Source organism: Sander vitreus, chromosome 9 (genome assembly GCF_031162955.1).
Source record: "Sander vitreus isolate 19-12246 chromosome 9, sanVit1, whole genome shotgun sequence".
Classification (NCBI taxonomy): Eukaryota; Metazoa; Chordata; class Actinopteri; order Perciformes; family Percidae; genus Sander; species Sander vitreus.
This window is the reverse complement of record NC_135863.1, coordinates 20,408,837-20,431,383: the sequence shown is the minus strand read 5'-3', so window position 1 is coordinate 20,431,383 and position 22,547 is coordinate 20,408,837. Positions and strand designations below refer to the sequence as shown.

The 22,547-nt window shown below is 41.5% G+C and overlaps 3 protein-coding genes across 4 annotated transcripts; 2 read left to right on the top strand and 1 right to left on the bottom strand.

Annotated features, from left to right (window-relative positions):
• The first annotated feature begins 1,272 nt into the window (after positions 1-1,272).
• crlf1b (cytokine receptor-like factor 1b) lies at positions 1,273-14,835 on the top strand. 2 transcript variants are annotated; one of them, XM_078259170.1, is made up of 8 exons: positions 1,273-1,502; positions 4,155-4,433; positions 5,187-5,316; positions 5,548-5,720; positions 9,921-10,078; positions 10,801-10,969; positions 12,204-12,385; positions 13,223-14,835. In XM_078259170.1, the coding sequence occupies exons 1-8, from the start codon at positions 1,445-1,447 to the stop codon at positions 13,244-13,246; spliced, it is 1,173 nt and encodes a 390-aa protein (XP_078115296.1). In that variant the 5' UTR covers positions 1,273-1,444; the 3' UTR covers positions 13,247-14,835. The 2 variants fall into 2 exon arrangements, with proteins under 2 accessions (XP_078115296.1, XP_078115297.1); XM_078259171.1 differs by having other exon boundaries at positions 12,204-12,389.
• Positions 14,399-18,021, bottom strand: rex1bd (required for excision 1-B domain containing). The gene is made up of 5 exons (XM_078259172.1): positions 17,890-18,021; positions 17,238-17,320; positions 16,830-17,034; positions 15,031-15,119; positions 14,399-14,837 (listed from the first exon to the last, which is right to left on the bottom strand). The coding sequence occupies exons 1-5, from the start codon at positions 17,890-17,892 to the stop codon at positions 14,765-14,767; spliced, it is 453 nt and encodes a 150-aa protein (XP_078115298.1). The 5' UTR covers positions 17,893-18,021; the 3' UTR covers positions 14,399-14,764.
• Positions 18,022-19,684: 1,663 nt separating this feature from the next.
• fam78bb (family with sequence similarity 78 member Bb) lies at positions 19,685-22,171 on the top strand. Its single transcript, XM_078258179.1, has 2 exons — positions 19,685-20,061; positions 21,649-22,171. Exons 1-2 carry the CDS (start codon positions 19,685-19,687, stop codon positions 22,169-22,171), a joined length of 900 nt encoding a protein of 299 aa, XP_078114305.1.
• The last annotated feature ends 376 nt before the right edge of the window (positions 22,172-22,547 follow it).

Genomic DNA, 22,547 nt, shown 5'->3' with positions numbered 1-22,547 from the left:
AAACGTATAGGGCTACATTTAAAAAAAATACATCAGTAAAAGTAGCCTACACAAGTATTAACATTCAATATGTTAAATGCACTTAACATGTTAAAGTACACATTATGCAGAATTGCCCCTTTTAAGAGTTATATTGTTAGTTGTATTGATATACAGTGGACAATGTAGACAGCAATTGAATGTTGAGTGAAGTGGAGCTGATTCTCTTTCATTCCTACTGCTGGACAGTTGAATCTATAACAATAGAGAATATTTCAAAGTAGTAGTAGTTTTGTAGCCTATATAATTAATTGATGTAGCATCATCTATTTATATGTAAAATCTTAATTGACATAGTAATGTGATGTAGTAGAGTAATAGCATACATAGAATAAAATGGGAATATAATACTATTGTTCTCGTCTACTAAGTACTTGAGTGAATATACGTAGTTACTCTTTATTAGGCTTTATTTGGCCTATATTTCCAGAAAAGGGTGTTATTTTAGTATAACAAATATTAGTGTGTAATATAAGCAAAGTATGTGTGTGTGTGTGTGTGTGTGTGTGTGTGTGTGTGTGGGCGTGCGTGTGTATATATGTGTGTTCTTGTTTACCTATATTCGTGGGGTCCGGACAGCTTTGTGGGGCCAAAATGCTGGACCCTACAACGTAGTTACTCTTTATTAGGCTTTATTTGGCCTATATTTCCAGAAAAGGGTGTTATTTTAGTATAACAAATATTAGTGTGTAATATAAGCAAAGTATGTGTGTGTGTGTGTGTGTGTGTGTGTGTGTGTGTGTGTGTGTGTGTGTGTGTGCGTGCGTGTGTATATATGTGTGTTCTTGTTTACCTATATTCGTGGGGTCCGGACAGCTTTGTGGGGCCAAAATGCTGGACCCTACAACTTTAAATGGCTGTTTGAGGGTTAAGACTTGGTTGTAGGATTAGGGATAGAATTAGGTTATGGTTAGGGTGAGGTTAAGGGTTAAGGTTAGGCATTTAGTTGTGATGATTAAGGTTAGGGTAGCCTAAGGGGCTAGGGAATGCATTATGTCAATGACGGGTCCCCACAAAGATAGTGCCACGCACTGTGTATGTGTGTGTGTGTGTGTGTGTGTGTGTGTGTGTGTGTGTGTGTGTGTGTGTGTGTGTGTGTGTGTGTGTGTGTGTGTGTGTGTGTCAGGCAGCACTAATGACTTGTGACTGAGTGGGAAAACAAGGGAGGAGCAAACAGTATGAATCTGGGTGTTACGGCTGCAGCAGCAGCAGCAGCAGCATTTAAGGAAGCAATCCTCGTGTTCACGCCAGCAGCCTGTTTGGTCTCCAGACTTCCAGTGAAGAAGAGCCACCATTTGATCTGAGAAGAGCCGCAGAGCGAGTGAAGCTGCGCGGTTCCTGTCTGCTCTTCACGTCCCGGAAACTCGACAAGGACCGAGAAAGCAGAAAAGCAGCTGAAAGAACCATGTTTCCCTTCATGTTTCTCCTCCTCCTTGTTCCACATGTGCTGTTGTCCTCGACACGTAAGTACCAAACTTTAGTTAACTGACCGACAGACAGACACAACCGACTGAACATTACCGTGTTTCTGTCGGTGCAGACCTCAGTGTGGTATGGGAGGATATATGTGTCAACTTAAAACAGCAGAGTTAGCTAAAGATAAAGTCAGTGTTTTCCAGAGTGAGCTGCTGTAGGGAGGCTCCAAAACAAAAAGAGTTTTAAATAAATTAAAAAAAAAAATCAGCACAAAGTTTTCACCTGCCCAGGTGCTATCACCCCACCAATAATAATTATAATAGGCAGCCACAGAAGGTGGATTTTCAAGAATTTCCAGTGCTTATTAGGAGGAGGTGATATGGATGCAATCCTCTATCACAGTATATGTCATTTTATATTGCAATATCGATATATTGATATAGTACATTTTTATGGAAAATCAATAGAGAAAGTGTTAATGGTTAAACTCACCAAATGAGAAAAAAAATAAATAAAAAAAATAATATTGTGTTAAAAGTATATACAAATTACAGTCTGACCTAGTGGATTTTTTTAGACCAATATCACCATTGATATATGACAGTTTAAAAAAAATCTATATATCAGCCAATATTAAGTTTTTAACATAAACATTTCTGATAATAATTCCTTAATTCTTGACTTCTTTGTGACCAGTACTGAGTGGGATATTTTACAATGACATTTTTTTTTTTTGTCAGTGTTCTCTGGTGGACAAATTATGTTATAGAGACACTTTCTGTATGAAATTACGGTCTGTTATATAACCGTAAACATATCTTTAGATTGTTCTGTTATTTATCAGATGACATGTACGCAGATACCAATATATTTACAAGAAACCAATGTCAGCTGATAATTTAGGGGGTCTACTTCAAATGAAAATCCAATATTGTCTACAAGGACCTAATGCATAAATATTATTCGGGATAGCTACCATGGTATCAACAGTTTGGCAAAAATCTCTGACAATTTACAAATATTTGTTGAATAGAGATTGCACTGTAACCAGCAAAAACACAAATAATAGCCTAATTGGTGGCCAGGACAGCTTAGTTGGTAGAGCAGGCGCACATATGCAGAGGTTTATGCCTCGTCGCAGAAGGTCCAGGGTTCGAGTCCGACCCCTTCATATCTTTCCTATCTATCCATTAAAGGCGGAAATGCCCCAAAAAAAATCTTTAAAAAAAAAAAAAAAATAGCCTAATTGTATTATTCTCCACTAAAATAAATCTCGATGCAGTGACAGCACATGATTATGAGAGTAATTAGACTGAGAGCAAGACCTATTAGAGATGGTGGTGATGAGACAAATTGAAATAAATGGTGTTCATCAGCACTGTTGCATGAAAGAAATACAGGAAAGATAATAATATTCCAAGTTATTATCATGCAGACATTTCTAATGTTAAGACTGAGAAAATTATCTGCAAGTAGCTTCTATATGTGTGATGAAAAAACATGTCAAACACATGCACGTTATTTTATCTCATGTATATTTCATACCCAACATGTTTTGTATTGAATCCCACTCACTGAGGCCTAGAGGTCAACCCTCACTCTTCCTCTACATGTAGATACAGTTTTGATCTGTGTACATTTGTCTTCATATTCATTGCTACTTAATCCAGTGAGGCTGGAAATAGTGCAGTGGCACATATGTTGGAAAGCTTGTCCACCGCCCACCTGGAGCACAGTTAATAAAACTAACCTCTACACATTAACCCTCACATCTCAGAGAAAAAGAAGCCCAGTGGTAATATTCAAACAGAGCAGAGGGTTTCTCATGAGCATCAATCATAAAGGCAAACTTTAAGTCTAAGAGGGGTCGTGGTATGGAAAAGCATTCAAGGATTTGACCGACAAGCCAGGGTGACCTTTCTGACCGATCCTACTCTCTCGGCTCCATAAATCCACTTCATTACTTGGTCATAAATATGTGCTGAGCTCCTGCTCTGTTGTGGTGCAGTGCTGCCGCTGCAGCCTCACACAAACAAAATTTGGACACACTCTGTGTTTAAGTTCAACAGCTGCCCAGGACCTAATGTGCATGTTATTAAGGAGGGTCAAATCAATGGAAATTAAATGATAAAAGGGGGCCAAAACCCTAAAGTGTGTGTGTGTGTATATATATATATATATATATATATATATATATATATATATATATAAAAATACTGTATGTATACACTAATTAACATCTGGTGAATGTGTATAGTAGGTACATAGTATCCAGTCATTAAAGTAGTGGATTTGTTTGCACTGTAGCAACCATCAAACACGGGGTGAAATCACATGAATAACCAAACAAATTTACATTAATTAGCCAAATTAGTGCTATAATGATTAGTTGATTAGACATTTAGTCTATTGAAAGAGAATTAAATATATATATTTTTTAAATTGATTAATCAAAAAATCCAACACATTTGCAGGTTTTCCTAGTTTTATATATTTCTTTTATTAATATCTTTGGATTTAGGACATTTGCTGGGACAAAAAGTAATTTGAAGTCGTTGTCATCATCATCTTGGGCTCTGGGAATTTGCGAAGGACATTTTTCACTAATGGAATTCAATGAAAGCATGACATGAAGAAAAGTACATAATAATACAAGAGAAGGAAAGGTAATACTATGTATGTGTGTTTCCACCATCCAGATGAAGCAGTGATCTCCCCTCAGGATCCCGTCCTGCATATCGGCTCCAGTCTGACAGCCACGTGCACGCTGAGCCCTGAGCTCGGCCTCCACGCCAGCACATTGTACTGGACACTGAACGGGATAAGTGTGTCCAGCAGCGCATACAGTGTGTTGAGCCCTGACACCCTTAGCATCACCCTTCACAACCTCAACGGCTCCCAGCAGCAGTCAGGAGACAACCTTGTGTGTCACGGAGCAGATGGACACGTCCTGGCTGGTTCGTGTCTCTATGTGGGCAGTAAGTGGAGGCTTTTCTGGCTGTGCAGAGTCATATATGGAAATGTCTCATTGAAATGCACTTGGGCTCAGGAGGCTGGCTGTCAGGCTGGCACACAGCTTTTAGGAGACTGAATGACTTAAAAGATGTAGTGAGCTCAGTCTTATAGTCTTTTTGAGCACAACCACAATTTCTATGGTGGTGTTAATATCTGAGGACACACAAACTCTGTAAATGAATATGTTTTTGAACACTGTAGATTAATAGATGTTCCTTTTTATTGAGATATGACCTTAAAATAAAGATACAATTAAGTTATAAAATCATTAAAATAAAGAAGATTGTTTCGCTCTCAACTGGCATTATCACACCACCTTAAAAATAACTTATGCAATTCCTTACAAAATCATAATTATTGACAAATAGTCAGAGCTTCTTTAAGACAAAATTGTTATCCTTTTGGGGAACCTAAACTATTTGTTGTGAACTCTGTTTTTATTGTTAGTTCCACATAAAATCCTTTTTGATTATAATTTGTCTGTAATGAGGTCTGTTGCATAATCAGCTTTTTTAGTGCATTGGCTTGATGGAGTGAACGCTTCACATGAGTGGAGAAAAAATTGGCCTTATGTTTTCTTTCTCGTAAATTTCAGAATAAAATAAGATTAACACTACGTAGGCCTAGTATATTGAACCCCACTTTTTTTTTGAACTTCATTTCCACATCTTGTTTCTTTTAAAATGTGTTTTTTCATTTTTCTTTTTATCCTCCAGGGCCTCCAGAAAAGCCGGTCAATTTAACGTGTTGGTCCCACAACACCAAGGACTTGAGCTGCAAGTGGAGCCCGGGGGGGCTGGGTGAGACCCACATCCAAACCAAATACACCCTCAAGTACAAATTGAGGTGAGCGCCCCAGACCTGCTGCAGCTCACAGGTGATCACCTCGCCCGACACCACTCAGGTAGACTAGCAATAAATGCATTAGTGCCGCGTACAGTGTTATCATCTGCAACACGCACTACGTTTAGAGGCTGCAGTGTGTCGTTCCTGCTCGTGTGCTAACTGTTACAGTCAGTCTGCCTCTTCAGAAACAAACGTCATAGTTCATTTTAGGCATTGTTTGTTTCTGTCCAGGTGGTACGGGAGAGAGAAGGAGTGTGAAGTTTACAACACAGGGAAGCAGCGTTACTCCTGCTACATCCCCCGCAACCTCGCCCTCTTCACCCCGTATGAGATCTGGGTGGAGGCAGCCAATCAGCTGGGCTCTGCTACCTCTGACATAACCACGCTGGACATCCTTGATGTAGGTGGGTAAGCAAAGGTTTTGAGGACGTCTGAAGTTGTGGAGCTTAAATAATCTAGCTATTTCCATTCCTGTCTTGTCCTTTTTCTTTTCTTTCCTTCCCTGTCTTTTCCTTTCCTTTCTTGTCTTGTCCTTTTTCTTTTCCTTTTCTGTCTTGTCCTTTCCTTTCTTGTTGTTTCTTTCATTTCATGTCTTTTCCTTTCTTGTCCTTTTTTCTTTCCTTTCCTGTCTCATCCTTTCTTTCTTTCCTGTCTTTTCCATTCCTCTGTTCCATTTGTTTGTCTGCAGATCTCCTGCATATGGCTAACACACATCTCTAGGGGAGAGGGGGATTCATTTTTATTGTTCGTTCCCTCTGTAACAGCGTTATGGTTTCAGGCTGCAACTCTCAAAGAAACAGTTTTGTTGTACAAGTTAACCGCACATCCGATGCCTCTGTGGTAAAGGCCTCACGGGTTTCTCAGTGAGAAATTTAGGTTATAATGTACGAGCGATAGCGGGTACATCTTACAATTTCTTCGGTGCTAATGGAATTGCTTAGTGTTGTGGCCTCCAGCGAGCGCCACATTTTGAAAGCAAGTTTATTGTCCGTGACTGGGCATCCTCTCCCTCCATTCATCCTCACTTCACACTGAGGATCAGAGAAGTTGGAGCTGTGAGTGGGTTGGAGGAGTGTTACCATATGTATGATGCATTGCACTGCCTCAATAACAGAAACAATGAGCTGGGAGTATATTTGTTCTGGCTTGGTTTCCCTTTCTCCCTTGAGCTGAATGCGTTAGAACAAATAAAGCTGAAAAACAGCGTCACGCACCAGCAGTGCAGGATGTCTAAAGCAGGAGGTTACAAACAGGAAACACTTTTACAAGTTCTTTTAATAAGTTCCTTTCTTTGTCTCTCGTGCTGCCATCCCCTTCATATCCCCCTCCGTCTTTCTCTCCTTCAAAGCACTTGATTTGTTTGCAACCTTTATTGCAGTAGATAAAATGTTCAGTTTAATACTGACTGAGGGAACACCACGCTCTCTACAGGAAGTACGGACTGATCTGAACCAAAGCCTGCTAGCCAGTCTGTACAATTTTTCTCTATTCAAATGAAAATACCTAAATCTTCCACTTTCTCATTGTTGAAATGACAAGTTAGGAACCTCTACATATGGTGACTGTCCAAAGGTTTCTGAAAAATCATTTTTATAATTGTTGGAAAATTAATTCTCTTGCACTCCAATCTGGAACTGCCCGGTTTAAGTAGAAGTAGGATTTAGTTTTATTAATTATTCTCTTGTGTACATAATTCTGTTAACGGATTAATTTATATGTATTTCTTTCACTCGCAGCTGGCAAATATTCAATCAATGTATGCATATATCGATTACATTATGTTAGGACTATTCCCCCGCACAGAGTTTGAGAAAGCTATTATATACTGTAAGGCAGCGGTTCCCAAACTTTTTAGGAAACTTCTACATCCTGACCGGGTTGATGCACCCCTAATCTTTTTTTGATCTTTTCCTTTTATGGCCAAATTAAAGTAAGGGGCTTTTGACTCACACTGGCATGCTTTGCGTTCAGGTGGCGATGTAGATAAGAGGGCTTCATACAGCTGTTAGCCAGAACCTCACTGCACACCACACACTGTGGCTTTGGGGAATCTGCATCGCCAGTCCAAATGAAGCCCAGACCCAAATAAGTTTCATCATATTTCCTTTGTTTTCTTCCAGTCTGATGCCCACTCTCGTTGCCTCTTTTCCCAACTTGCCTGGATGATGAGCATATGTCCTGGATTTGTCTGTGCTCTCCGATCCTCCTTTTCGATCTCCCTCATCTCATCTTTCTGTCTCCCGCTCAGTTTCTTCTCCTGGTCCTTCCGGCCACAACGCATCTCTCCGTTTCTCTCACCTCCGATTCCTTAGTCTCTCTCTTCCTCGCTCCTCTTTCATGACTTATAACTTTAGATGTCCCACCTGACAGTTTCCCTGATTTTAGCCAGTTGTGCATATTTGCGTAAATGAACTATTTCAGTTAGTAGGCATACATGGGTAACATTAAAGCTAGTAATGTTACGATACATGTACGTTACGTAAAGACAAGCTGACTGGCAGGAACTGAAGAGCATTTTGGGTACATTTATTAAAATGTAAGTTTTTAATTCAAAATTTATAAAGCAAAGTTTTCAATTTTAGGTTTTTATTTCATGAAAAATCCCACTAAAAAGCATTGGTGTAGTTATTACACCATTACATTTTTCCTCTTGTGCACCCCCTAGAGACACCTCAAGCACCCCAAGGGGTGTGCACTCCACACTTTGGGAATCACTGCTGTAAGGGAATAGTATGTATTGGGGGAAAATGCACTATTACTTTGACCATGTTGTAAAGCAGATCAAAAGTGTTTTACTGGTCAAAATGGAAGCAGCTGTGGCAGAGATACCCGGACTAGTAAGCTCCAAAAAACACTGGAACCTACACTTCCCATAATGCCCATGTTTCTGAACTTATCGCACTTCAGGCTGAGGTAAACCTGATGGCATTATTAGTGTTTAAATTGATAGAGAGACATTTTAAAGGTGCTCTAAGGCAGTGGTTCCCAACCTTTTTTCCTTGGCGCCCCCCCTACTTATGTCTAAGAAAAGCTGAGCTGCTCTAAGTGATGTGATGCGTTTTTTAGGCTACAACATTTTTTGTCACATACAGCAAACATCTCCTCACTATCTGCTAGCTGCCTGTCCCCGGAACCCACTGTAAAAACTTGGTTATTGGCTGGAACACTGTTTATGGTTCGTGGTGCAGGTTGGCCCAGTTTGTTACTTATTTGATCCCAAAAAGTAACGTACATGCAATTATTGTCTTTTTCTTCATAAGTTAATTCCGTATTTCATTTTACTAACTGACCTTTTTTGTTTCAGTTAGAGAGAAGAAATTATAAAGAATATAATAAAAAGACAAAACAAGAATCAAAAAGACCAGTCACAGAAACAAAGATGTGATATTATAATAATAATAATAATAATAATAATAATAATAATAAATGTTGACTTCCCAACCGCCGCTTTGCCCCTTCGCGTCTCATTCTGACATGCAAGTTTAACCGACGCACAGAAACAGACAGCATGAAGCTCTGCAATGTGGCACCTTCCCACGGAGGTGTGGGTGTGTTTATTTGTGCTTTAGAACATAACTGCTGTGAAACAATCAGAAAATAAAAAAAATTGTATTCCTCTGATTCACTGCTTTGTTCGGCGCTCCCTCTCTTCATTCACTCTCTAGCTCGCTCGACCACCGCTGCTCTTTCTCTTGTGCTGTGTTCATAGACATCGGAAAAATATTTTCCGAGTGAAAACGTCATCATTCACGTCCCTTCCTGTGGGAATCTGAGGTGGGAAACTTGGGCTAGATTTTGCTAACCAAGTTTCCCAGTTGGTGACGCATTGACAACTGATGTTTGATGTAGGCGACTTTGGTTCACTGAACATATTTCAATGACAATAAACTGTTTATTGTGGACAAATGCCTCTGCCAAGAAACATACACAGACATATGTTTCATATTATTCATAAATGAATGTATAAAAAAACACCTTATCCGTGTCCTTTCCAGTTTGTTGTCCTGCAGATAACACAAACAAACACCTGTCCATGTGCTGTTTCTATGCTCGTATAAGAAAACAGCAGTAATTCTTTTGTTATCGTGGCCTCCATGTTTTCACACACCTGATGTTCTAGGCTACGGCCAACCGTTGGTGGCAGTCATGCAACAAGTTGTTATGCCAAACGCCAATATAACAGAAGAACACGCATCCCGACCATGTGAACGCTGGCAGTCGCAAAAACAACGTAATCACGGGGGCGGTCCCTGTTATTCCCAGGTGGCATGAACGCAGCATTACTCTTTCTCTGGCTGTTGAGCCGGGGAGGAGGGGCTAACTTCGAACGCTATGTGTTTACAAACAGTAAGCAATACTTACTACATATTATACCTTTCAAACCTGTATATGAGACAAATGGCAGTTTGCTGGCTCGGCACTGATCATCCTCACCATGAAGAATGATGAGGTGTGATGTTTGTCTGCCCTCGGTGTTATAGTACAATATTCACTGTAGGTTTCATCTCTCTCTCTCAAGGTCATTCAGACCGCTTGTACCCTTGCCCTGATTACTGTACATCTGCTGAATGCAAACCTGTGAACAATTGTCCTTGTTCGTGCAGTGACCACTGACCCTCCTGCCAACGTGCAGGTGAGTCGTGTCGGCGACCTTGAAGACCAGCTGACAGTCCGCTGGGCCAGCCCCCCCGAGCTCAAGGACATCCTGTTTCAAGCAAAATATCAGATACGCTACAGACTGGAGGATAGCACTGAATGGAAGGTGGTACACACACACATACACAAACCTGCAGCCTACGCACACTTTCTCTGTAGCTATGACACCTCTGAGGCAGCTGTGAAAATATTTGATGTGCAGCATCGACTGATCCATTAAACGATGAACATAAAAGTTGCTCCTGCTGCCTCTCCAGCCTCCTGCGTGTGCTTTCATTGCAAACTTTCTTGCTTTCTTGTGTAAAAACCTTGACTGCTTCCTGATTCTTTGCTGGCAAATTTTGAACGCTGGCTTTCATCCAGAAGTGCAAAAGTGAAGCTTTTAGAAACATTTTCATTCTTTCAAACCTCTTCTTTGATGTTTTCTCCCCACAGCTTCTTTATATGTTTTTCTATGTTGTGTAGGTACATACAATATGTCTTTGAATAAGAGGATTAATATCTATCTATCTATCCTTTAACATCTGTGCTATAGGCAAATTTGCAATAGATGCGACCACGTACACGCATGCATCCACGCGTTCATGCATTCACACAACCTCACACACACTTGACGTCTATGCCAAATTTCAGCCTCCTAGGGCGAAAACGTCGGCCGCCAAAAGGTGGGGAAGTTTTTGTAGAGTGACAGATGGAGCTATAAAGCTGCTGGTCACAGCTAAAAAATAACGGTGATAAAAGATGTAGCCAATATCTCTGTTTAGTTGGCGTTGAGAAGGATTTTGACCGTTTTTATTACATCCTCTCTCATTTTGTTCCCTCTCACAGGTGGTGGATGATGTTGGTAACCAGACGTCATGTCGGCTCGCAGGCCTCCAGCCCGGGACCGTCTATTTTGTCCAGGTGAGGTGCAATCCAGTGGGCATCTATGGCTCCAGGAAGCCCGGCATCTGGAGTGACTGGAGCCACCCGGCTGCCGCCTCCACACCCAGCAGTGGTGAGTACGTTGCAGAGGAAATTTTAATCCAAGACTGAATTACCAAAATGGTGCCTAATGTTTTAAATGCTTCCCAAACGTCTGTCATGCCCACAAATCTTGACCGTTCGTTTTTTTTCTAATAATCAACCTTTCCTTGCCAATTGAAGCCAGAAAAAAACAATGTCCTTATCGCTGTTTCAACATCCTGAACAAGCAGATCCAAACCGCATGTGACCCAGGAGAAACCAAACATCAATAGGCTAGATACCTTGATAGAGATCTCCCAGCAGAGGATTAGAAGGAACTGCAAAGAGCCAGGGGGACATTTTGATAGATTTTTGTCGTCGGCTTCAAAGATTGATCAAGTTAAAAAGCTGGTTGTCTGTCGTCGCAGCACACACAGGGCCTATAAAGCTTGAGTAGAAGCAGCAGGAGCAGATAATGAGTTACATAGGTCATGCGGTATTTACTCCCCAGAGGGAGGAAGTCGTTATCGGGCTCTGTATTTTGCCAAAAAGAATCGATTGTAGCAGACTTACGACTTTCCTCACCAAAAATAGAAATATGGTAAATGACCTCCACAGTTTAGGACATTACACTGAGTAACATTTCTCTTTTATATGAAACTGTGTACATCAGGTTTTGTGAAATTAAGCAACATGAATCCTCATAAATGTTCATTGAGCGACTGCGTTTCTTTTTACCAGAAATTGAGTAGAGTAGAGAGAGGTGTGCAACAGTAAATGTTTCTTTATTTAATAATACACCAGAGCATTATCTTAGGGTTCGGGACTGATATTAAATAAGTGTCATTTCTATCCAACTAAAAACTAAACTCGGGTATGTTGTGATCGATATTTCAGTCTGGACCAAAGTGCTGGCCTGACTGACAGACCAATGTTGCCTCCATAGAGCCACGCTGTGCCTGTTAGCATGGCTAAAAACACTTAAATTTACTTTACTTTCACCAGGTTCATTTACTATCCATATCAGGGCTGCTTTCCAGAGAGGTGAAAAGAAAACAAACTATAGGCCATGTGAATAAGAGCCATGTCTATCACATTTATGCTGACACATCAAGCAGATGGTGCAGGATCTAGCCACTACAGCACCTTGCACTAACACTTGTCCTAACTATAACCTTGAAGCTGTTCTCTCATCCCCCCCCCCTTCTCTCTTACCTCTTCCTTTCTTCACTCACACTCTCTCCTTTTGTCTCTCCCCTCCTCACCCCCCTCCCTGCCTCTCCCAGAGCGGCTGCAGAGCGGCTCCTGCGATCCTAAGCCTGGTGAGCAGAACTCCACCCTGCGGCGGGAACTCAAACAGTTCTTCGGCTGGGTCCGCAAGCACGCGTCCGGCTGCAGCGGCATGTCAATCAAACTGTACGATCAGTGGAGGGTGTGGCTGCAGAAATCGCACAAAACGCGCAACCAGGTAGGTAAGCAGAAAATCTCCCGCTTTTCATTATCTCTCCTGAAACACACACACACACACACACACACACACACACACACAAATCCTGAACTGAATTTCTGACCCTGCCTTTGTTATGCCATGTGGTCAGCATATTTACAAACACAAAGACCAATTTCTCTTGAACTGGTTGGCTCTGTGAAGTTTCAGTCTGTACTTTATGATCAGGTAAAATGTGCGGTTTAGACTTTACTGGCCCAGAAGTGGGAGCATGAAAGCAGATGCACTCCGATTTTATTACATATTTTAACGATGTAGACTTGATCTTCCGCTGATGACCACAGCAAAGAGCAACGAGCATGTAAATGTCATTAACGGCGCACTGTTATGTGTTCCTTTTGTTTTCTCTTGGCGTAAGGAGCCCCTTTCACAAAAATAACTCGGGCCAAATGGCACGCAGAGCTCCGGCATCTTCTGTGCATTTACAGCATGTGACTTTGTGAGGAGTTCCGATCATCAGCCACATCCTCTGCTGCTCAGTCCTTGAACTCACAGAAACCCTCACTCCACCTGACTCAATTAGCCCAGCAGTCTCTGGGTTTTTGTGCTTAAAGGGGGGGGGGCGGCAGCGTCACCTGAATAATGTCTTTGTTCACAAACCTTGACAGGTTCTCATTGATTACCTTGAGAGAAAGGTAGCAGTGGGCTGGGAGCGATACGCAGAGAATAAGAAGATGATGCGAAGAGAGGACGAGAGAGAAGTGGTAGCCAGACAGAGCAATTATCGTGATGATTGTAAATGACATGGTTTTTCCCGTTGATTATCCCAGTGTGAACCATCTGCTTTTGTCTTTTCAGATTCTACAAGACGATAATTCATAGCAGCACCGCTCAGCACCACTGTGGTGTTTAATTCCAGAACAGCATCAAGAAACTGACAGATAACTGGCCCCGAGGGTCCCAGCTGTGCGAGGGATACTGCAGTGTTTGGTCATACCGCCTTAACTTGACTTTAAATGGCCCGACTGGAAGATAACTGAAGTGAGACAATTCAGCCTTTTTCTGCCTTTTCCGCTGGCCAAATCTATCGGTTAGATCCGTTTGCACGGACACAAATGGTACAGCCTTCAGCAACTGTACTTTTATTCTGGAAAAAAAAAAGAAGTCAGTTTAGACTTTTTAAGTTAACTTAATGTAATGCAAGTCTTTGATGATACTTTGATGTCTAATGATACTAAAGCAATGGTAGTAACATGAGGGAACTGGGAACAAAATGTACAAAACAACCCTAACTTTACTTTTCCAGGTCAAGAAACCTTTTGCAAAGTATTTTTGTAGAGCTGTGGTTTTCTCCAGGCTAATCTGAATACGTGAGATTTACATTATTTTGGCCATTAGGATAATTTATCTCTACATCTAATACTGTCGGAAATAATGTTTAGAGCAGGGGATGCCATTAACGATTATTTTCAATGAATCTGCTATTAGTTTCTTAAGTAATCAATTCATCGTTTTGTCTATGAAATTTCAGAAAATTGTGAAAAATACCAGTCACCATCTTCAGATGTTTTGTCTGACAAACTGCCCCAAAACCCAAAGATATTCAATTTACAATGCTACAAATCGGAGAATCTGATTATAGCCTATTTGACTTAATCGATTATCAAAATAGCTGGCAAATAATTTTCTGCTGATCATCTAATTTGATTGTTTCAGCTCTAGTTCAGTGAAAACGAAATGTGAAATCACTGAGCCCTTTAACACTAATTAGACATCAAGTAGCGAGCTACCTAAAATAAAATGGATTAAACCAGTTGTTCAGATATTCCTGAAGGTGTTGAATTTAATTTCCCATGTAATAAGGCCTCACTATCTGTACAATGTATATACTGTCTACCATTAGTTTGAAGACATTTTCATACTGTTTATATTTTTATAACTGCATATTTAAAGTTTAAGTTATATTCTTTTACTGCACCAGTAGTGCCTCTGAGAAATACTGAGTATAATGTATAAAACAGTACAAAGTCAAACTTGTCTTGGAAAGTGTCTTTTTATATATTTCTTTAAAATACAATTCATCAAGTAAACAAAGATAGCAGGATAAGCCTCCAGGAATTATTTAACCTTTTAGAGTATGTACACATTTCATCAATTTCTTTCTTTCTTTTTTTGCTGAGGCATGCATTAACACAAACCCATGACAGATAGAAACACAGAGCCAGAATGTGAAAGGTCCCCTGGGTGGAGTAAGACTGCAGCAGCGAGCGGGGTGGAGCCAGAGGGGGATCGATAAGTGCAGCCGAGGAGTCCAAGATGGAAGTTGCAGCAGAGCCAATCTGTCAGCTCGGCCGTCTGGTGATGTGAGAGGGCGGCTGCAGGCCTCCTGGGAGCCGCCTGTCAATCACACTCCTCAGAGTCATACTTAAAGTCCTGCATGATCTCACTCAGAGCCTCTTTGTTCTTGATGATCCTGGAAAATACATTAGTTACTTTGTTACAAAATATATTTGAATTTTTTTTTTTTTTTACAACCAAAGAATAGTCTGTTAAATGAGGAAATAAACGGGAAGTTGTACAGCTGACAGCAGGTTGACAGTGAGCGAGTGGCTGGGTCAGCAGGGAGCGAACGCAGTAAACTGAGGGGTGGTAATAGCTGCTCTTACTCGTGCTTGATCTCCTGAATCTGTTCTTGACAGTCTTCGTCCTCCGGGTGATCCTGGGCCCGCTGCCTGGCCAGCTGCAGCTTGGCTGTCTGTTGAGAAGGCACATCAGATAAGATTTATGCAAACCATTCATCAGTGGGGGACGGAGGGGAGACAGATGAACTCTAAGATAATAGGAGCTTTATGACGTGATGTTACTGGCAGAAAGGACGTTGAGTTAATAGTATAGGAGTGTAAAACTTCACACAAAAGTGCTACACATCACCTCTGAACACCAGATGTATGAAATGTGGACTGTTGAAGAATGTGGGAAGCACTGAGGCGTAACATTTTAACACCAGTCTCAAACTGTCTGTCCAATCACGATGAGCGTCACAGACTGCAGCTATCATGTCACTGACTTGAATCAGAAACCAAATATTCCCATCAGAAGCATCTGCAGTTATCCTCCTTAAATGGTGTTTGCTTTAAGACATTTACGACTTGAGCTGCCAGCATATTAAGAACCGCTGAATCCTTAACATGACCGTGGTGAAATGAGAGAGGATGACATGTTTTGAATAAGAAGTCTGCCTCCTTGTGGTAAAACAGTGGAATTGTATCAAACAAAGTATGCACTTGTAATAGAATTGCATTACATGCTAAATATTTATTAAAGGTTTGAAACAATTGTGGCAGGTTAAATGGATTCTTGTAAAGTTATTCGGCAATACTAATATTGAACAGTAAAAAAAATTATACAAAGAATTTGCAAAGGAAAAAAAGATTTAAAAACAAATTAATCCTCCATTACATACAGTAGATGAACTGAAACGGCATCTACATATTACTAAATAAATCAAAGTGCAATTTGAGAAAATTATTTTAAACGTCTTCTGAATTTAGCTATTTGATTCATTTGACCGTTTATTTATGAACCCCCTTTTAATATACTATTTTTTATTTTTTATTTAAATATCAATCTCTTAATTTCCCTCTCAACCATTTGCTTGTCTCTTGATCTGAACTATGATGTTTGTGTATACTTATCATTAGTCTGTATTTAGCCCTGCCAGACTGTGGAGTAAGGTCTGGCTACACCACAGATACATTCTAGGACACAATCATCTTGGGCGGCGCCAAGTCCCAGACACAGCCACAGTGGCTCTGCAAAATAGTCTCTGAGAGGAACTTGTTTTAGTGGAACATTCGCACCCCAAAAGAAAAGGCCACATACAATATTAAATGAAGTTAACTGTTCACACAATACAGTAGCATCAGCTATTTAAATAGCTGGATACATGGCTATACGTCATTAGTTCTTACCAGGGTATCGCCATGTGTACTTCGTCCATAGCAATCCTCTCCAATCGGTCCCAAAACGTCCCAGTTAGGTAGTAAATGGCGTAAACATATTCTTGGTTAATCTTAACAATCATTCCCCGAACAAACCAAGCAAGTCTGCATTTTTGCACGATCCAAATCTTCTTAAAGACATGCCATTTTCAGCGCGTACCTTGCTTGAAGTCTGTTGTTGTTTCCCAAAGCGAACAGAGTTTGAGAACAGCAACACACAGAGAGCGGAAGGTGAGGAACATCTAGCACATGAGCCATGCGCGGGATGTCAGGCAATTATCCTGGAAAATGTACTTCCGTTGATCCAGACTAGTCTGCTGATTATATCACCTTCACCTTCTATATATGTAGGTCAACCAGTGTACTTGTTCATTTTATTTGATGTTGATTTTCTTGGCTTTTACACTGCTGTTGTCTGGATTTAATATTTAAAAAAATGAAACATACAGCGAGTGGTTACATACCAGTTCAAGTTTCTGCTTCTCTTTGCTCTGCAACTTTTCAATGTGCTCAGAAAGAGCTGGCCTGTCAAACTCATGGTGCAGCTTTTCCTTGATCCCCAGCACTTCCTTGGAGATGCCGCAGAAGGCCTGTGTTATCTCATGGACCAGCTGCCTGTAGTGGTCGAAGTCATAATGGGGCCCTGTCCTCAAGTAGGCCTCATGTCCTCTGGAAGGCACAAAAACAACACAAATAAAAGTGAGGCATACAATTTAGATTTCTATAATTATGTGCCTGAAATCAAGGACAATGATCCCTGGAGACAGGAGGAAATGTGATTGTGTCTTTACAATAATTTAACAACAGAGTGTGAGAGTGTGTGTGTGTGTGTGGGGGGGGGGGGGTTGGTTCATTACTAGATTTAAACTTACTCTTCAAAGAGCTGATACGTCTCTACTCGCTCAGCCTGAAGCTGATAAAACCTCTGGATCAGGGCTTTAAAGTCTGTGGGGACCTACAGGGAGGAAATCACATTAAAGTAAAGGTTGCATGCAGAGAGAATTAACAGAATATTAATCTATCCAAGCAGGATAATTATTATTATTATTATTATTAATACTGTCGTCACTCAATTAGACGTATAAACGTATGAAAAAAAAATTAGTTAAGCTATATGTTGTTAAAGCTTTGCAAATATTTGTATCCATATTATGAATTTATATGTTTTGGCCTTTTAACAGACTAAGCAAGCACTTTTTTTCCATTTAGAGCTCTCATATGGTGTGGTTTTTGACATATTATGGTCCCAATACTACACTATATTATTGATATAATTTTGAATAATGTTACATTGTACTAGACTTGACTGGTTGTAATTAGTGTTTATGAAGAGAAAATAAAATGAAAGCTTGTGAGAATAAGGTTACAGGTAACAAGCAGCTCGTTAACCCGGACACTAAAGCTACAACTTTAGCTACATTAGCCTTAACATCAGCGTTGATTAGCTTAGCACATGTGGAAGTAACGTTACTAGTTTTGAGGCTCTCAGACATTTAACTGTAGCATACAATGTCAGATACTCACCATTGTAACCTGGCAGAAAATTCTGTCGCTGGGTTTCCACAGTTTATCGCAGTGACATGTTTATGTTTCATAAATGCATGACGTTGTTTTACTTCTGTATGTGAATCAGCAGCCTGCCTGCCTTGTCAAACGGAAATGATGATGTAGCGCATTGTGCATCGTCTGTTTTCAAAATAAAAGTTCTCATACACAAAAACGGACTTGCACAGTTTCTTCTGTAGCCTCTATTGACAAGAGAAATAGTTCTTCTTTCACATCTACAGTATAAACGTTATTACTCTCTGTTTACACTCTTTGATTTAGTGCTACATTTATAATGACATCTTCCTGTGAAATCATACTGAACCTTATTTTTACAGAGTCTATGTGCAAAAAGTCCTAAAAGTGCTTAGATTATTTTTTAAACTTCTACAACTCCATGACAATAATGCACTGGGACAACATCTAATTTACCTTGTGGTGAGTTTGTTTTGGCGAGGCGGTTTTATTTTGAAAGGGGTCAAAACGCCTCTTGCATCTGACTAACCAATCAAATGTTTCTCTACAAAATCAGAAACACCCCATCTCTTTCTATTTCATTACAGTGTGTGTGTATTATTAAAATGTATTAACAATAAGAGATGGAGTGGTATTTTATAGCAATATTTGGGCTAAATAATCATAAAAATCGTTCCTGAGATTCAGCAAAGATCCACCTGTTGCTTTATCTTGCAGGCCCATTCAACAGAATTACAGCATATCGACTAGGGGCTTATGTGGGCATTGTCTACTTTGTGTTTATGCGATTAGAAAGCATTATTCCAATATGGAGGAAATAGGTCGCAAAGCTACTACTGTGCAGACGTGGGCACTCCTACGCCTTCAGTCTCCCTCCGCCGTTCATTGGTCCATTTAGCATCTTCAGCACCACGCAGGCTGAACAGCGACACACAGCCGTGCAGCTTTCATCAAATGAGGATGCCGAGCGGCCATATACACGGTTAATATGATACTGTTTGTCTGATATTTTGTAGCCATAATGTCAATGTTTCATCAGTCTATAACTTATGTTGACAGTCGGTTTATTTGCAGCTCGTTGTCTCCCCCGATTTGATCGGGAAAGACCCGCCTGTGTCGTCTAACTCTGCAGGAGGAAGCTGTTTTTCCCATCACAAATGCTCGGACTCCAAGGTTTTGTTTGTTTCACCGGGTTTCCCTCCCGTCGAGTCGACAGGCATGACGGACAGTAACGCCGCCGCTCAGGTTACAGGCAGCAGCATCTCATGCTCAGTGGCGCGTCAACAAGCCTCGACGCCCGACCACAGGGTCCCCCTGCCTGCGCCCCGGTGTCCGCCGGTCCCCGGACGCCTGTTGTGACATGACAGCTCGGGGAAGGAAGAAGAGGATCAAAGGTTACATGCAGGGGTCCAAGCAGGAGTGCAGACGGCTCGGATCCTTGAGGAGAGGGCACACGGAAACAGACAGTGTGCACTGTTTGAGTGGAGAGGATACAATCATACCTGTATTAAAAATTCATGTGAGACTTTATTAATCCCTGCAGGGTGTTTCTCTTGTGGCTTGCAGCTTCCAGAGAGGTCAGAGCACGGGGTTAGCCACTGAGCAGCGCCCCCGGAGCCGGTTGATGTGCCCATACATCAGCAAGGCAGGTGCCTGCTGACACAGGGGGATTGAACCTGGATCCTGGTCTCACTGGACCCAGCTGCCCCGCTTGTTGTGATCTCACTGAAGCCTTATTGTGATTCTGATTTGGGCCTACAGCGTGGTAGCACCCACCTTTGCCTTACAGTTTCATCTGATGCACGGCCTCATAGTGTTGACACTGGTCGAGTCCCAGTCAGCAGTGCTGTTCCCCAGGCCTGGCAGGCTCACTTGGCTGCTCCTGACCATCACATTTACGTGCACAGCCATGGGCTGCATTCAGAGTATCGCCTGTAACAAGTCTCGCATTAAACGGGAGAACATAGTGGTGTACGACCTGTCCGCTACCATAGACCACTGCCCGACTGTCATTGAGGAGAACTCTCCCATAGTGCTTCGATACAAGACGCCCTATTTCAAAGCCTCGGCGCGGATTGTGATGCCCCCCATTTCGCGCAATGAGACATGGGTGGTGGGCTGGATCCAGGCGTGCACCCAGATGGAATTTTACAACACCTATGGAGACGTCGGCATGTGAGTTCACACCTCTGTCACCTGCGTCCTCATTACACCCTTGTGACGTGTTTTTAGATACAAAAAAAGAAAGAGTGTGCGTGTTCCGCGTGCGCTTTAGCCTGCGTGCATACTTGTACACTGTGTACCTATAATAACGTGTTCATGCTTGTGCACCACACTGAGTTGCATAGAGGAGCATTTGTGCACGCAGCAGGTTAACTGTGCTTGTCAGCCTCCTTCATTCAAACGCCCACCGACAGATTCTGTTCCTGTGACTCTGGCACCTAAATAGAAAAGCTGCTATTAGAGGAGCTAAACAACAGTTGATGCTCTCACACTCAAATTGTGACCACGGAGACATGTCCTCCCCCACACCCTCACACCCCCACAACACACACACACACACACACACAGCCTTTTATCTGAGGGCATATGTGAGGGGGTGTTTAATCCTGTTGGGTTTAGGAGTGAGAGATTGGGGTTTATGGTGGTTTTAGGATTGAAAGCACAACAAATAGATGGAAGGGGGACACCAGATGACAACTGTTTGGCACAACAAAGAGATGAGCTAATCCACTGACATACTGAACCCCATATAGCAATTACAGGCGGCTTTTGTAGTCTCATTGCAAGATTGTGTCTGGATAAAGAATTTTAAAGCCTTTCTGAAATCTACTTGTTATTTTCCTTGTAAACTAAATTTCACAACTTTTCACACCTCAGATACACGGGTATGCCAGCAATCCCTTATCCAAATGTGAATAAAAGAATTACCTCATCACCACAGTCTAAAACAGTGGAACTGCTATCACTCCTAAATTGACTGGTGGCTCATTTACTAATGTTTCTTGATGTAAAACTAGACACTAATGATCATTTTCTTTATCACTTTAATCTGTCAATATTTATTATTTCAATAAAAAAAATGTCAAAAAAAAATCGCTGACTTTTACAATTTCCCAGAGCCCGAGATGACATCTTGAAATTGCTTCGCTTGGAGATACAGAGAAAATCAGCAAATCCTCACATTTGAGATGCTGGAACCTCAGACTGCATTTTTGCCTGATAAACAACATAAATGATTAATAATATAATTGATGAATGAATTACCAAGACTGTCATATCATTTAACTGTTAATTGACTTTTTTTTTTTTTTTTTAACCATTAATCATTTAATCAACAAGAAAGGGATTTTCTTCAATGTCAGGACTAATTATTTTCAATTATCGGTTGAGAAAGTCACAAAATGCTTATGTTCATCTGTAGGTCCAACCTTGAGAATGTACGTGTATGTGTAAAACATTACTGATTGGGCTTTAAAAAAGCAACTTAACTGCAGTTGAAGATCTTGTTTCTGCTGACCTTGAGTAGTTTAAATTCTCACCTTGCTGCAGTAATGGGAGAAGTGTACCGTGCTGTAAGCTATATCAGGCTTCGGCCACACAGACAATAACTGTTAGTAGGATCAAATCATTGTTGGTTTTGGTCTTTTGTTGATAGTAATGAAAATAAAGAATATCACCAAACGTATTCCTTTAAATGAATGGCACACAGTTACTCAGAATTCTCCTGTTTCCAGTTTCATACTGTCTGTCTCCTTTCAGGTCGAGCTGGGAGCTGCCTCAGCTCCGAGAAGGCCTGGTGAGGGCCATCAGCGACTCAGACGGTGTGAGCTACCCCTGGTATGGAAACACAACAGAGACTGTCACCATTGTGGGCCCCACCTCTAAGCCATCCCGCTTCATCGTTAGCATGAATGACAATTTTTACCCCAGCGTCACCTGGGCTGTGCCGGTCAGTGAATCCAACACGCCCTTACTGACTAACATCAAAAGGGACCAGAGCTTCACCACCTGGCTAGTGGCACTCAACACCACGTCCAGGGAAAAGATCCTGCTTCACACCATCAAGTGGAGAATGAGGGTCGATATCGCGGTGGATCCGTCCCTGCCACTGGGCTCCAGGGCCAGGCTGGTGGGCCGGGTGCACCAGGACCAGCCACGGGTGCTGACCCGCATGGAGCCCATCACTGCTAACGCCATGGGGAGGCCCAACGCCAACGACGCCCAGGTTCTGATGTGGAGGCCAAGGAGAGGGCCTCCGCTTGTTGTCATACCATCCAAGTAGAGCATTGAAAGCATCTGATTGGCCGTTAGTTATATCATATCATAGTGGGTCACTTCAGCAGTGAAACGGCTAAAAAGGATAATCAGATTACAAGACAAAAACCAGGCAAAATTAAGATCTATAAGCAGGCTGAGACGTGTGCCAATGGTGCAAATCAGAGTTGCAGTTTTTTTTGTGTAAAGTATCGAGGGGACAGCTGCCTTAATTCCCCCACTGCTGCCTTTGACGATCAAGAAAGTATGTTGGTCTCCACTTCTGGTGCTGTTGAGCTGTTGGGTATCCAGGCCTTCACTGCAGCCCAGCACAACTGAGCAAAGCTAACTTTGAAATCCACCATTAGTGCTGGGATGTAACTCAAACCTGTACTGTAGCTACT

Excerpts from the sequence above, each read along its gene's own strand:
- crlf1b (XM_078259170.1), top strand. The coding sequence starts at position 1,445 with ATGTTTCCCTTCATGTTTCTCCTCCTCCTTGTTCCACATGTGCTGTTG. Across the intron at positions 5,721-9,920 it reads GCTGGACATCCTTGATGTAG|TGACCACTGACCCTCCTGCC; the intron begins GTGGGTAAGCAA and ends TTGTTCGTGCAG. Across the intron at positions 10,970-12,203 it reads CGCCTCCACACCCAGCAGTG|AGCGGCTGCAGAGCGGCTCC; the intron begins GTGAGTACGTTG and ends TGCCTCTCCCAG.
- fam78bb (XM_078258179.1), top strand. The coding sequence starts at position 19,685 with ATGCACGGCCTCATAGTGTTGACACTGGTCGAGTCCCAGTCAGCAGTG. Across the intron at positions 20,062-21,648 it reads ACCTATGGAGACGTCGGCAT|GTCGAGCTGGGAGCTGCCTC; the intron begins GTGAGTTCACAC and ends GTCTCCTTTCAG.
- rex1bd (XM_078259172.1), bottom strand. Across the intron at positions 17,035-17,237 it reads ACGTATCAGCTCTTTGAAGA|AGGACATGAGGCCTACTTGA; the intron begins GTAAGTTTAAAT and ends TGTGCCTTCCAG. Across the intron at positions 14,838-15,030 it reads ATTCAGGAGATCAAGCACGA|GATCATCAAGAACAAAGAGG; the intron begins GTAAGAGCAGCT and ends TGTATTTTCCAG.